At 35.6% G+C, this 13,065-nt stretch overlaps 2 protein-coding genes across 2 annotated transcripts; one reads left to right on the forward strand and one right to left on the reverse strand.

Annotated features, from left to right (window-relative positions):
• Positions 1 to 98: 98 nt before the first annotated feature.
• On the reverse strand, positions 99 to 9,647 carry L2HGDH (L-2-hydroxyglutarate dehydrogenase). The gene is made up of 8 exons (XM_019047261.2): positions 9,497 to 9,647; positions 8,780 to 8,956; positions 6,084 to 6,325; positions 5,382 to 5,576; positions 4,253 to 4,414; positions 2,188 to 2,297; positions 1,579 to 1,758; positions 99 to 627 (listed from the first exon to the last, which is right to left on the reverse strand). The coding sequence occupies exons 1-8, from the start codon at positions 9,513 to 9,515 to the stop codon at positions 381 to 383; spliced, it is 1,332 nt and encodes a 443-aa protein (XP_018902806.2). The 5' UTR covers positions 9,516 to 9,647; the 3' UTR covers positions 99 to 380.
• A 114-nt stretch (positions 9,648 to 9,761) lies between these two features.
• Positions 9,762 to 12,853, forward strand: Ak3 (Adenylate kinase 3). The gene has a single exon (XM_019047262.2). The coding sequence runs from the start codon at positions 10,211 to 10,213 to the stop codon at positions 10,880 to 10,882; it is 672 nt and encodes a 223-aa protein (XP_018902807.1). The 5' UTR covers positions 9,762 to 10,210; the 3' UTR covers positions 10,883 to 12,853.
• Positions 12,854 to 13,065: the final 212 nt, after the last annotated feature.

Below are 13,065 nucleotides of genomic sequence, written 5' to 3' on the forward strand. Positions count from 1 at the left end.
AGATTTGAATTTTCGGAGAGATGAACCGATAATATTTTAACGAAAAATTATTTTCTCAGGTCAGCGTAGCATTCCACACACATTTAGTGAACAAAACTAACAATTAAATGCCTCATTCTTGGAATTTCATCAGAATATTCTGACACATTTGCATCTCCTGTTTGCTTAATGAGAAATTCAATAGATGCCACACAGTGATGGAGTGTGGGTGGGAGGGGTACAGGGCACACTAATTTTTAAAATATTTCCGGTCATCTGTATCAAAATGCGACAAGCTGTGTACGGCTAGGATGAATAATATTAATCTTCCTCATAGTAAATATTGTTTCAACGAGTTTCTCCGCATTGAAATCCGCATGATCTCCAAGAATTTATTTCAGTCAAGTAGATTTCTTTGAAACTTTCTTCTCATTATTGGAAACTATGCGTTTGAGACGAAAGCGGGTTTCTAATTCTACTGCTAGATGCTCTGCAATTGCTAGAGATGAGGTAGCTGCAGGGGAAGGTGCGTTTCGACAGTGCATCACTCTCTCTGCAAGTACTCCAGTTTTGGCTGTGTCGAAGTAGAAGTCGTCTAAAAATTCTCCATTGATATCCAGAGCTTGAGCTCGAACACCTGTTGGCCCTCTGAAAATTAAACAAAAAAACATCATGTGAGGGACCTCGGTTGCATGGACCGACACATGGCATTCTCGTTCTTTGCGATAAATTGATTGATCTGCCATTTAAACCTATGGAAAGGGATCGATAAACAGGGTGTTCGCAACAAACCCCTTAATAATCAATATTTTACCATAGCTGCAAATAGGAAAATATCGATAATAATCGATCATTCATACTTCGCCACTGCTTGACTACCATGAAATTGTTCAAGCCATCCCACCTCGCAAGTAATTCTCAAAAAGCATGCAAAAAAATAACACTGCCGAAACGTTTCCGCTATTCAGTGCTATTAACCTATCCAATGGCATATCTGTGTCTTGTTCCAAAACTAGGAGCAATTGCAATACTGAGCTGGAGTAAACAGCATTGCTAGCCACTCAAACAGGGTTGGCTTTATTTTTTTGCCACCAAGGGCGACAATTTTCTATGCTCATCATTCAAACTTTTTTTCTTTTCTTGATTGAGCTTGTTTAATTCTGTGTGATTTTACTTGGCAGCATGTTTGATTGAAGAAAAAAAAGAGGCCATCACTTGCGAGGTTTGCCATTTGGCTTTCATAATTTGCCATCCGAAGCTCCATCCCCCAAAGCATCCCTCTAAATCTGTGTCTCAACTGATACCTTGTACATAATCATGCATGAGTGAGAGCTTGTATTTTTACCTGCTTTTTGGAGGGTTTCCAATTTTGTTCCCATTATATTTCAATCTACAGCAGATTCGTCCACAGCCCTAAAATTTTATTATCCATTTCAGTTATATCTATCTTTTGATTTTTTATATTATTTTTAAAGACATTGATAAGTACTTGCTTATGTCATGCCACACTAACGTCAGGACTTTAATTTGTTGATGATACACAAGTATGACATCTATATCCATCAGGAATAAATGAAAAATGTAGGGAGAGAAACAAACCTTGAAATATCTTTGGCGGTAATATCTGGAATAAATTTTTGGAGCTCTTTGACTTGCAACCCAATCACTATTGATTTAAGCATCTCCGAAGTCCCAAAGGCAAAATACTTGAATGCAAGCTTCTGGAAACTACGACTGAACAATGTTTCTTTTAATTCAGAAAATTTGATGTCCCACCATCTGTAAAAAAGGGAAAAATAATCAATTTATTGACAACTGTATCAGTCATGGATAGCAGCCAAACACAATCTTGCTAATGCGTAGCCAAAAAACAAGTCAATAAGCGTTTACCATATATCACCAGGTTTAAAAGTTGTTCTAATTGCATAGTGACCAGTGCTTTATCACCTGAGAGACAAAAAAAGAAGTATTTCAGGGAAAAATTGTTTTGTCTGCGAGAACTCAAAATCCAGCGATGAAAGAATTTATAAACATTTTATGACTCGACCCTTGAGAGGAGCTCTCATTTACTCACGTGTAACCCCTGTGAAAAGCAAGAACAGCATTGGGACCAAACCAAATTGACTGATCTATGCTCAAAATTCAGTGATGAAACAATGTATGAACATTTTTTAACTTGGCCTTTGAAAGCAGCTCTCATTTGCTCACCTGTAACCTTCCCTGCGGAAAGCGAGAACAGCATTAGGACCAACCCAAATTGACCCATCCATGCGTGGGGTGAAGTGTACTCCAAGAAATGGTAATCTAGGATCTGGTACCTGCGCATCAAAAATCAAGAAAATGTACTACAACATAGGAAAATACTAACACCTAAAAATTAGTGTAACATACAAAGATGCTACTTTGGATTAGTAATTAGTAATTCTCCACATGTTCAGCAACTCGCCATGCACATTCGAATATCTGAGACTCTGACTGTGTGAACGAAATATTGAGTGGGTCGGAACTGCACATTTGCATATTACACTGAGAAATCACTGCGCTCATGCACCGCAAGCTGAAATTGCAGAGGTGTTTGAATGTCATGGTCAAGTTCATAATCTTGAGTAAGAATGTCCTCATGAGTGAAGATGCTCGCGAATTCAATGATGCCGCATTTTTACGTTAATAAAAAAATTGTATTACTTTTAATTATTAGCGATTGTAAATAATAAAAAAAAAACTTATTGTACTCACATTCAATACATTAATTTTCTTAATTTTTCCAACGACCACTGCCTTCTCAATCTATGGATTTTGACTTCGCACTTTCTTAATTTTATGTACTCATGCCAATATACTTTCATAACAACGCCTTTTAATGATAGTTTAACGCAAACGTCTTTATGGATCAAACAAATTTTTTTTTTCTAGAGAAAAAAAAAAATGATTATACATTAGAATAAAATTGAAGAAAAAAAATTACCATAATTTATATTTTTTCAAAAATTTGACTTGGACACTACTTTATATTTTAATTGATGTGCATAAATGATTATTTTATAGAAAAAGGAAAACAAAGTATTTCATAACAAAATACTTCCTACACTTCCAATCGGAACACCTGCGGGAGATAAATTATATATCATCCTACACATAAGGATTAATTTTATAGCTTACATTTATTTAATAAAAACATTTATTTCCTAACAAGATGTTTGGGTGACACTATGGGTATTATCGAGGTGTATACTTTCTGTTTGCAAATGTATATTTTTGAACACTTTCAGAATATTGGTTATTATATTTAATATATCCATTATTATCGGAGATTTTAATGAATTTACAGAGGCAAAAAATTGAAAAAAAAAATGTATAGATTATGTCTAGTTAATTTAATATATAATCATATATAATCTAATTGTGTGTGTGTGCGCAATTGTTTTTTAAAAAGTTTGAATATTCGGAGGCCGGTTGTGGTACTATTACTTCTACATAGTTAAGTCCACTTGACGAAGTTTAAAACAGTAAAACCGGCTTCTCAATATAATGATAAAGTAGTAGTAGTTTTTCTACCACAAAAAACACTCAGTTGCAGTTATGTGTATTGCAATTGTTATCCTTCTCATATAGACAGTTAGAGTATGAGACATTCAAATGTGTATAGATGTTGAGCACAAGGAGAATTACTAACTAATGAATTTCAGATGTTGCAATGAGTATTGTAAGTTGTTCAGCAACTGTTCGCCTTCTCATCCAGGCAGTCAGAGTCTCAGATATTCGAATGTGTATGGCGAGTTGCTGAACATGTGGAGAATTACTAACAACTTGGATTCTTAGGGTTACGAGCAGCCTCACATACCTACTTATTTATTTGTCTGCTTGAATAAGTTAAAGTCAAATACAACAGAGATCGCATGGGTAAAATTATTGGAAATTTTCTAGATTTTCGGAATTTTCCGAGAAAAATTATGAAAACAAACCAAGTATCTAAAATACTACTTTTTTATACCAGAGAACTTTTGGCAATTTTTTATCTTATTCTTTTTGAACCTTAGTGGAAAAATTGGTTTACTTCTTTCAAAATCGTACATGGAACCTTTTTTGGGAAGATGTTAAGATAATTTTTGCTCTGAATTTCTACTACATTTTGCATGAACCTTTTTCATCCATATGAATTCTCAACAAGAGGTGAAGTTTTGAACATATGAGATGCAAGCAAGCTGCTCTGCCATGGTTACATGGAAAAGGGATACCATATTAGAGATACTATTTCACATTAGTATTGACTTACTGGATAAATATTACCGTTGACCAAATGCTGCTTCTTATAAGAGAGCTTCAGGTACTCTCCCCGAACAGGGACTATAACAGGATTTGGGGAACAACCAGTCATCATCGCAAGCTTATCAGCGTACAGACCGCCACAAGTGCAAACATACTTTGCATAAATATTCTGCAAACATGAGAAGATTTATTTAATTAACGCTCATTGCCACCTTAAAACAGAGAATCAACACTACAGAAAAATTATCGTAAATTCTTCAGAAACTAGATGTAAAGAATTTTGGAGTTGTGGTACGGAAAAAAATATGCGTACACTTGCTCACCTCCTAAATGCTCCTGAACATAGAGACAAAATCATAGTCGACATCATAGAGAAAATAGTCGCAATATCTAATGACTTGCTGCCACAATATAAGGGTCGGCTTTACCATGAGCTGCAGGCCCCCCTGGAGCAGATTTTAAAGAGACGGAAAATAACAGACAGGAGCAGAAGCTCTAAAAATGTTGACTAGTTTTTTCCTTCATTTTTTAAAATTTTAATCTTAGTACCCATGATTCTGGTATACCTAGTTTAACATCCAACAGCAACACTTATAGATTCCTAGCGGCAAAATGGTAAATTTGGCCCTGAAAAATATTACTAGACTCTGCAGAAAACAAAAACTAGAGCGACAATCAAGGGAGCCTACATTAAAAATTGGCCTCAATATGAATAAAGAACTTGCTGCAAGTGCAATCCATCAAAAAATTGTTTCACACCATAGCATAAAACTATTGATGGAATGTCTCAAAAATACAATATTCCCAAATATTGCACATTCATTATTCACACAACAAGAAGGTTTGTAAATCTGCTCCTCAACAAGATATTAAAAAAGACATATTTTGTATTTTTTTTCCATTTAACCACTGTTAATTGGTAACATTTATATTTTTCTTGTAAAGGAGTTGATTTCCAGAAAACCTGTTGTGTGATTCGTTTTCCGGGAAAAACTTTCAAAGAGGAAACATGTTGCATAGCAATGATTGATACCTTGTTTAGAAGCCTATAATTATGAAAAATCTGCCTGAAATTATCATTACCACTCTGTAAATTAGTGATTATGAGGGCAGAGTGTACTACTTGCCTTACTTACCGAATTAGTTCTGCCTACGATTCGTACTGGAAAATTGTATGACTTTTTTGGAGTGTCATTGTTTTCTATTATTCCGATAACATCAAAATAAGGGATTATTGTTCCACCTGCTGACTCAAAATCTCGGCTGTAAGATTCTGCGACCATACCCCAGTCTACAATTCCTGTCTCTGGGGAGTGGAGAGCTTTCAAACCCTGGAAGAAAAACATTCCAATAAAATAATTTTTACATGATTTATGATATCAGGACCTCATCACATTTTTTATTGGTTACCTCTATTTTCTTTTTTGCCCTAGGGCCCTCTGCGACTCTCAATCAGCATCGAAACTAATCTTCTCACAGATCATAGGCTTATGGCACCTTCTGATAAGTAACTTAAAAGTACGACCAGGGTGGCAAAATTTCATGAAAAATAACATCTTGAAATTTCACGGGAAATATTTCATCAAAGTTCAGAAATTTATGAAAGATACTGAAATATACCGGTTCCTTTTCATGTTTCGCAAAATTGAAAAATTGTGACTTTCTTCTAATTTTGTGTGTTTGAGTTCGGGTTGCATATTCTAGCCCCTGAAAAATATGAAATACTTCACAGCATCGTGAAATTTCATGAAATATTTCACTGAAATTTCCATGCTTTCATTTCTTTCTTACGTTTCATGCCACCCTGGGTGCAACTACTTATTAAATAGATACCTTACCTTACAATATGGCTCTACTTCCTTGATTTCATTTCCATGTAACATTCTCACACTTGTTAAACCATTCTGCAAGCTGTTACTGTGGAGTGTGTCTAATTTTTCGATTTGTTTCTCTTCTGTGGCCACGATCAGTTTACCACACTTCTTATACGGAATGCCCTTTTCATCAAAATACTTGTATGATTTCTTCATTCCACTCACACACAAGCGAGCTTTCAATGAGCCAGGCTTGTAATAGATACCTGTGGAGAAAAGAGTGAAAAAATAATTTTTAGTGAGCCATATTTTCATTGAGTTTTAGATGTGGATAGGTTCTGAATTTTGCGAAAGGTCCTTATAAATTCGAATGAGGGTGAATTTATCAAGCTTTTTAAAAAAAAAAGCCTTCCTTATATCATTTTATTTTTTTTTTGACAACCATGAACGAAGAGAGAGGACCAAGTTTTAGAGTTTGCTGAATAATCTACCTATCCTAAGGGGGATCATATGTTCAACTATCTGACTACTTACGAATAAAAACTGCTGCGAGAAGTCTAGGATCCATTCTGACTTTCTCAAAAATTGATATCCATGACTATCAGCCCAAGGGGCAACTCTTCGGTAATTTGTCAGTTTTGTTCTATTTCTTATTCAGGATGCTGATATGAAACTGGTCAACGTAATGTTTTGGAACTTCAATTACTAAATGAGGGGCTTGGAGGGCAAGGCGAGTATGCGCAGCTTTTGAAGAAATTGAGATATTCATGATTTCAAGTAAAACTAGTCTTGACGCATATTCCGTGAAAAATTTGCTCTCAAATTCCAATTTTCAAGCATTGAAAAGTCAGTTTAAACTTTCTCTCCGTCATAAGGATCCATGTAATTTCAAATCTTCGAACAGAAATTTCTCGAAATAGCAAAAACTGCACTTATGCATCTTGTCCTCCACACCCCTGAAATGAGTTTTTGATTTTACCGGGTATATTTTCAATTTTTAAAGTCTGATCGACTTAAGAGAGAGTGAAACAAGGTAAAAGTTTTCATTACCTAACTCATCAAATCGAAATCTTGGTAGTTTTGCTTGAATTTAAATAAGAGTAGGTATCTACTATTGCACCAAAAGAACTTTGTCAAAATGCATCAATCGGCTCCTGAAGACGTCTCAAGGAGACAAGATCTTCAATGTATCTTTTGGAAACCAGAGGAGCATTTCCAAGTATCCTAATACCTATCAAAAATTCTTTCTTCTTCTTATTTCTTCAGTACTTAAGGTGATTTGTCAAGCTCAAATGACGTGGTCGAAGTGGAGTGCGATATATTGCATCGAATAGGTCAAAAATCTCGGCAGATTTTGAATTTTTAGCAAAAAAAAGGACGATAGCCCCTGCGCATGAGCCTAAAGAATCATTCTAAACCCAAAAGTCAGCAAAATTCAGAGAAATGAAAGCAGAATAGTGTTTGGAAAAAAACCTCACATTCGATACAGAAATCGATGGCTGAATCGAATGCGATGTTTTTTTCCAAACACTAGGGTAGGTGGGGGTAAAAGTACGCATTTTTTCGTTTTTTCCGTATTTCCGTGACCGAATCGACTTTTAAGGCGGGAAAAGTGGCCAGGCATCTACTACAAGCCCTCGCGCACAAATTCCCTGCGTTGTCCGAATTTAGAAATAAAATCCATGGCCGTGACGAATTTTTTAAAAAAATTTGAAAATGCGTACTTTTGCCCCATTTCATGGGGTAAAAGTACGCAGGTGAAATTTTTTTTCAAGAAACGTCTCCGGGCTCAAAATCGCTGATAAATAACGGAAAACGACTGAAACTGGTCGCAAAGGGCTTTAATAGTGCCTAACCACTTTTACTATGAAAAAAAAAAATAATTCAGTTTCCAAAAGCTCCCAAAAAATTTTCGAAGTAAATTTTTTAAAATAGGAAAATAAAAAAGTTTAACTGCCCAAACTAAACAAAGGAACATAAAAATTTATTATGATACTTATTAAGTTGCCTACATCTTCTATTTTGAAGTTCCTATACCCCCCTCCCCCACTACGCCCCACTTTTGGGCGCGTACTTTTGCCCCATTCTGGCTGCGTACTCTTGCCCCATTTGTAAACATTGGACAACATAACCTAAAACTTCGAGCCCAAGGCCCGAGGTGTGAAAACAACCACGGCTTATTAAAGCCAACACTATAACACTTTGATATGGTGCTTGTCGATTTTTTCCATCAACTATTCTACTCACAACAGACAATTCAATTTCAAAAAAAATCGATCTTTTTTTCATGAAAAGTGAACTTTCCTCATAATTCCGTGGAAACAGGTCCGATCTGCACAAAACTTCGTCAACAAGTGAAACTCAACGTTGCCAACAACGAACACCCGGTGTCATCACAAATTCAAACAAAGCGAGCGAAAAAAGTGCGGTGCGTACTTTTGCCCCGTGCGTACTCTTACCCCCACCTACCCTATTCTGCTTTCATTTCTCGAAATTTTGTTGATTTTTGGGTTTTGAATGATTCTTTAGGCTCATTCACAGAGGCTATCGTCTTTTTTTTTTTCGCTAAAAATTCAAAATCGACTGAGATTTTTGACCTAATCGATGCGATATATCGCATGTCAGTTTGACCACGTCACTTGAGCTTGACGAATCACCAAACAAAAGAGGAAGAGAGAAGAGTGCATTAGCTAAGCAATTTAGGAAGAGGATCTACCTACCAGCATGAACAACACCGCTGTTGTGGCCTGTTTGATGGGTGCCAACAGAGTGTTCCTTCTCTAAAATGGCCATAGTCAATGAAGGAAAACGCAGTTTCATCTCCCTTGCGAGAGCTGTGCCAACAATGCCACCTCCTATGATGACAAGATCAAAATATTTCTGCATTTTTCCGGTTCCTAAAAGTACACATTAGGCAAAAACATATGGTAAGTAATGAGAAATGAAAATTCTGTGGATCAATCAGTAATTAAACTAGAAAGAAATGCCTGTGAAAGTCACGTTCGCTTTGAAAATATAATAATATTGATTACCTGGTTTTCCTTCTCAAAAATAAATGAGGATAAAAAATTTACAAAGCTCCAAATCAAAATTCAAGTTTTCTTCACTCTCACCATTGATGATTCATATAAAAAACCATTTAGATAAGAGCAAATGGACCTCTGATAATTAAGAACATTGTGCACTTCACTTCCGTTAAAGTACTCACCTGGGTGCGCACTAATGACCGCTATACTCTGAAGTTTTCTGCTGTTTGCATTTATAGAGGGACATTGGGAATGGTTTGTACCATCATTTGAGATTTTACATTTCTCTTATAGAAGGAAATAATTCAGAGCTGTGACAATTGCCTAAATCCTTACATGAAAGTTTCAAGAGTTCAATCGATCAAGAAGAAAACATGTGAAAATACAATGCGAATGTGAAAAAAATGCCACCTTTGACTGCTTGTTGCATCTGGCCGTTGCTACTCAAGTTGAACAGCTTGATTTTGTTGTCAACTACTTGAAACTGCGAAAAAAACTAGCATTCTTGGAGAGTCCTTCCTTTCCGAACTTCAATGATAACTGATAAGAGCAGGCTCCATGCGGTGATAAGAAAATATAAACACTGATGGTTGGACTCAATCAACGGTGAGTTTCGTAAGCCCCGAATTTCATCAATGTCAAGTTCAAAATAACACGCTCGTCTTATCATTATCAACGAGTGATACAGTGATAATGCCAGTTTCCACACACGCCTTGCCGATAATTCACAAGATTTGAACTATTATATTCGCTAATAACTATTGTAATTTATAGACAACTGCTTTATTAAGTTTTCTCAAGCAGCGTTGAGTTCTATACGCAATAATTGTTCGTGTTTAGGGTCGGTGAACGTTCCGTACCCGCAGCAGAACACGTTGGTGCAATTTGTGTTTCTTAATCTCTACATACACTGTTTACCGACTGTGAGGCAACGCGTATTTTCCGAGGCAACTGCACTTTTATTCTCTGGACTTCGCCCGACCTAAGTACACATCAATTTCTCAATCGTGTCCAAGTTTACTGTACAATAATCCTCAGTGACAAATCAAGTCTTCATCTCTCAAATTGGTCAGTGTAAGTTTTGATAAAGTATTCAGACTACTGTCAGGACTTCAAAATCCCACAATGATTCGACAGTTTCGCTCTTTAGTTCTTGGGGCGCCTGGTTCAGGTAAAGGCACAATTTCATCCCGAATTGTAAAGAGTTTCGATTTGACTCATATCTCAAGCGGTGACATCTTCAGGCACCATATCGCAAACAAAACCGAAGTGGGGAAACAAATTGAGTCAATCCTCAAATCTGGATCCCTCGTTCCAGACGATCTCACCCTCAAAGTAATCACACAGGAGCTGCAGAAACATTCTCAGAAGAACTGGCTTCTTGACGGTTTCCCGAGGACAAAAGTTCAAGCTATCGAACTCAACAAAACCACTCCAATTGATCTGGTGATAAATCTAGTCGTTCCATTTGATATCATCATCGATCGATTGAGCAAAAGATGGATTCATGCGCCGAGCGGGCGCGTCTACAATCTTGACTTCAACCCACCCAAGGAACCTGGTTTGGATGATGTAACAGGAGAAAAACTTACGCAACGGTCAGACGACACACCAGAGTCAGTACGGAAAAGGTTAGAAATCTACACTGATAAAACTAAACCTGTCAGTGACTATTATAGAGAATTAGGAGTTCTAATGGATTTTGAAGGCAATACCTCTGATGAAATTTGGCCTCATGTCCACGATGCTCTTAGTGGTAAATTGCCAAAAAAAGAAGCCTCAAGATCCACTGCCTAAGTATTTTTGCACTCAGTGTAATTTTCAAAGAAACCATTGTGAAAAATAGGGTATATCTAAAGAAAGTCACATTTTTTACTTTCTAACTTCTTTATTCAAGATATTCTGTGGATATCAGTCTAGTCCCTACAATGTCCCTGCACAAATTTACTACTTACTTATTTATTTTGAAATAGCTATTACCTAACATTTTTTATTATTGTTTTTTGTCACCGGCACAAAGGAACATGTCTTGTTCACGCTGTCTTAGTCTTTCTAAAAAAATTTTATTTTTTCATGCAAAAACTGTTGCATGAAATACTTCAGTAGTCTGAAAATTTCAGAGTCTTTTCTCTTGAAGATGAAGATAATCACAAGAAATTTCACAAATATTCATGCAACTGTTCTTCCATAAACAAATAAAAGTAAGTAAGAAATACCGCAACAGCGCAGTTGAGATACTTACGTATCTTCTATGGGAGACAACAAATTGCTAATGGTGATTTTTAGACTCATGCTACCCATTAATCTCATATAAAGTCTGTTAGAACTTTCAGTGACAAGTGAATCTTATTTTTTGAGGACACCCTAGCTGAACAAACTATACTAGGATTTTATGAAAAATAATCACCTCCCTGAAGAGGTAAGGTCGAATTTTTATCATTTCCTTATTAAAGTGAGATTTTAATTAGACGTAGATTAAATAAAAACAACTTTCTCTGCTTTTAGAGAAACATTTGAATTTTAGTCATCTTCAACCATATTGATCATCTATGATTTTTAATGAATTAGAAAATTACAAATTAAGTACTTAGGTTCTTATGTTAATTAAGTGGAATGAATCTCTTTCAATGTTCAGCTCATAGCCAACCTTTCTCATGTTAAGAAGTTGACTCAAATAACAGCAGTTATTTCATCCACATTATACCAAAAAATCTTATAGTGTAATCTTGAAGTCCGAATATGTCTTCAGTTTTATCTAATTGATATTCTGTTAAATATCTCTGCTATTGCAAAAAACCCACCAGCTCTGCAAGTTTGGGTCACATCCTGCAATTTTTTCCAGATCTGGATGTCATTGATATGCTGTAGACTGCTGAAACCATGAAAATTGTATGGCCTACTCGATTTTCAAGATTATTGACGACTTTCAGATATGTCAGTCATCAGTTTTTACAAAGCGATCTGAATAACTTTGGTACAAATTTGATGAGGGAGGAATAAGACCGTTGACTACTGAAAGATTCGAATCCAGTTTCAGCAAAAATTACAGTGTGAGACCCATGCTTAACAGTTACACTCACTCAATATTAAACCGGTTTTTCTCTCAGAAATTTTCTGAATTTGCCCTAAGCACACAAAAAGTAAAATCCTGTCAGCTCTGAAAAAGTGTACTTACTTAATGCAACTGTAAAACATTTTAGAAACCAAATTGGAAAATTTACCACAGAATTAAAATGATGTTTTTTTTTTTCCAAGTAACAAGATGCTCGATTAAATGAAAATAGGTGCCAACTTTTTTCAAAACTGAAACCTCAAATTTTTGTGCCTTGATTTTTCGCGAGTCCAGAGAAGTTCAAATGAATATTTATTTTGTGGTCGGAAATTTTAAATTGATCCACACCACATTATAGAATCATTTAAATTGATGTTAATGAAGTCTCATCCAATTTTTTTGTCGCTTTAGAAAAGGTGAAGAAGGATGATAGGTGGGATATTAACTCCTTTGAGTTTGGAATTAATTATGAACTTTTAAATATTTATTGTAATTGAAAAGAAATTGATCCGCTAAAGTTTTGTAATTTCTTAAGTTCTTTTTTCTCAAAGGATTATTTTTAAGTCATTCTTGTGTTACCAAATTTTTAATACTCTTGGGTGAAATCAATGCAGAATTTCCTTCTTCCTTCCATTTCAAAATTCAAACAAACCGTAGAATTATTACATCACCAAGTTGCAACAATAACGTTACCAATTTTTTAGAAAAATTTTGTCTTGCAAAAAAAATTACGATACAATTACTTTTACCCATGGTGATCAGCTTTAAAAGTGTTCGGTGCAAGGAGGGCACTTCTCGGTTGCAAAGTCTCAGAATCTCTGTCAATAATTTTTATCCTAGCAAGGAATCTAATGAATGAATCACCAAGAATTTTATCCATATAACATTGTAAAATTTCAAAGAATGTGTTTTAAAAGCATGAGTTCAC

This window comes from Bemisia tabaci, chromosome 9, assembly GCF_918797505.1.
Source record: "Bemisia tabaci chromosome 9, PGI_BMITA_v3".
In the NCBI taxonomy this organism is placed as follows: domain Eukaryota; kingdom Metazoa; phylum Arthropoda; class Insecta; order Hemiptera; family Aleyrodidae; genus Bemisia; species Bemisia tabaci.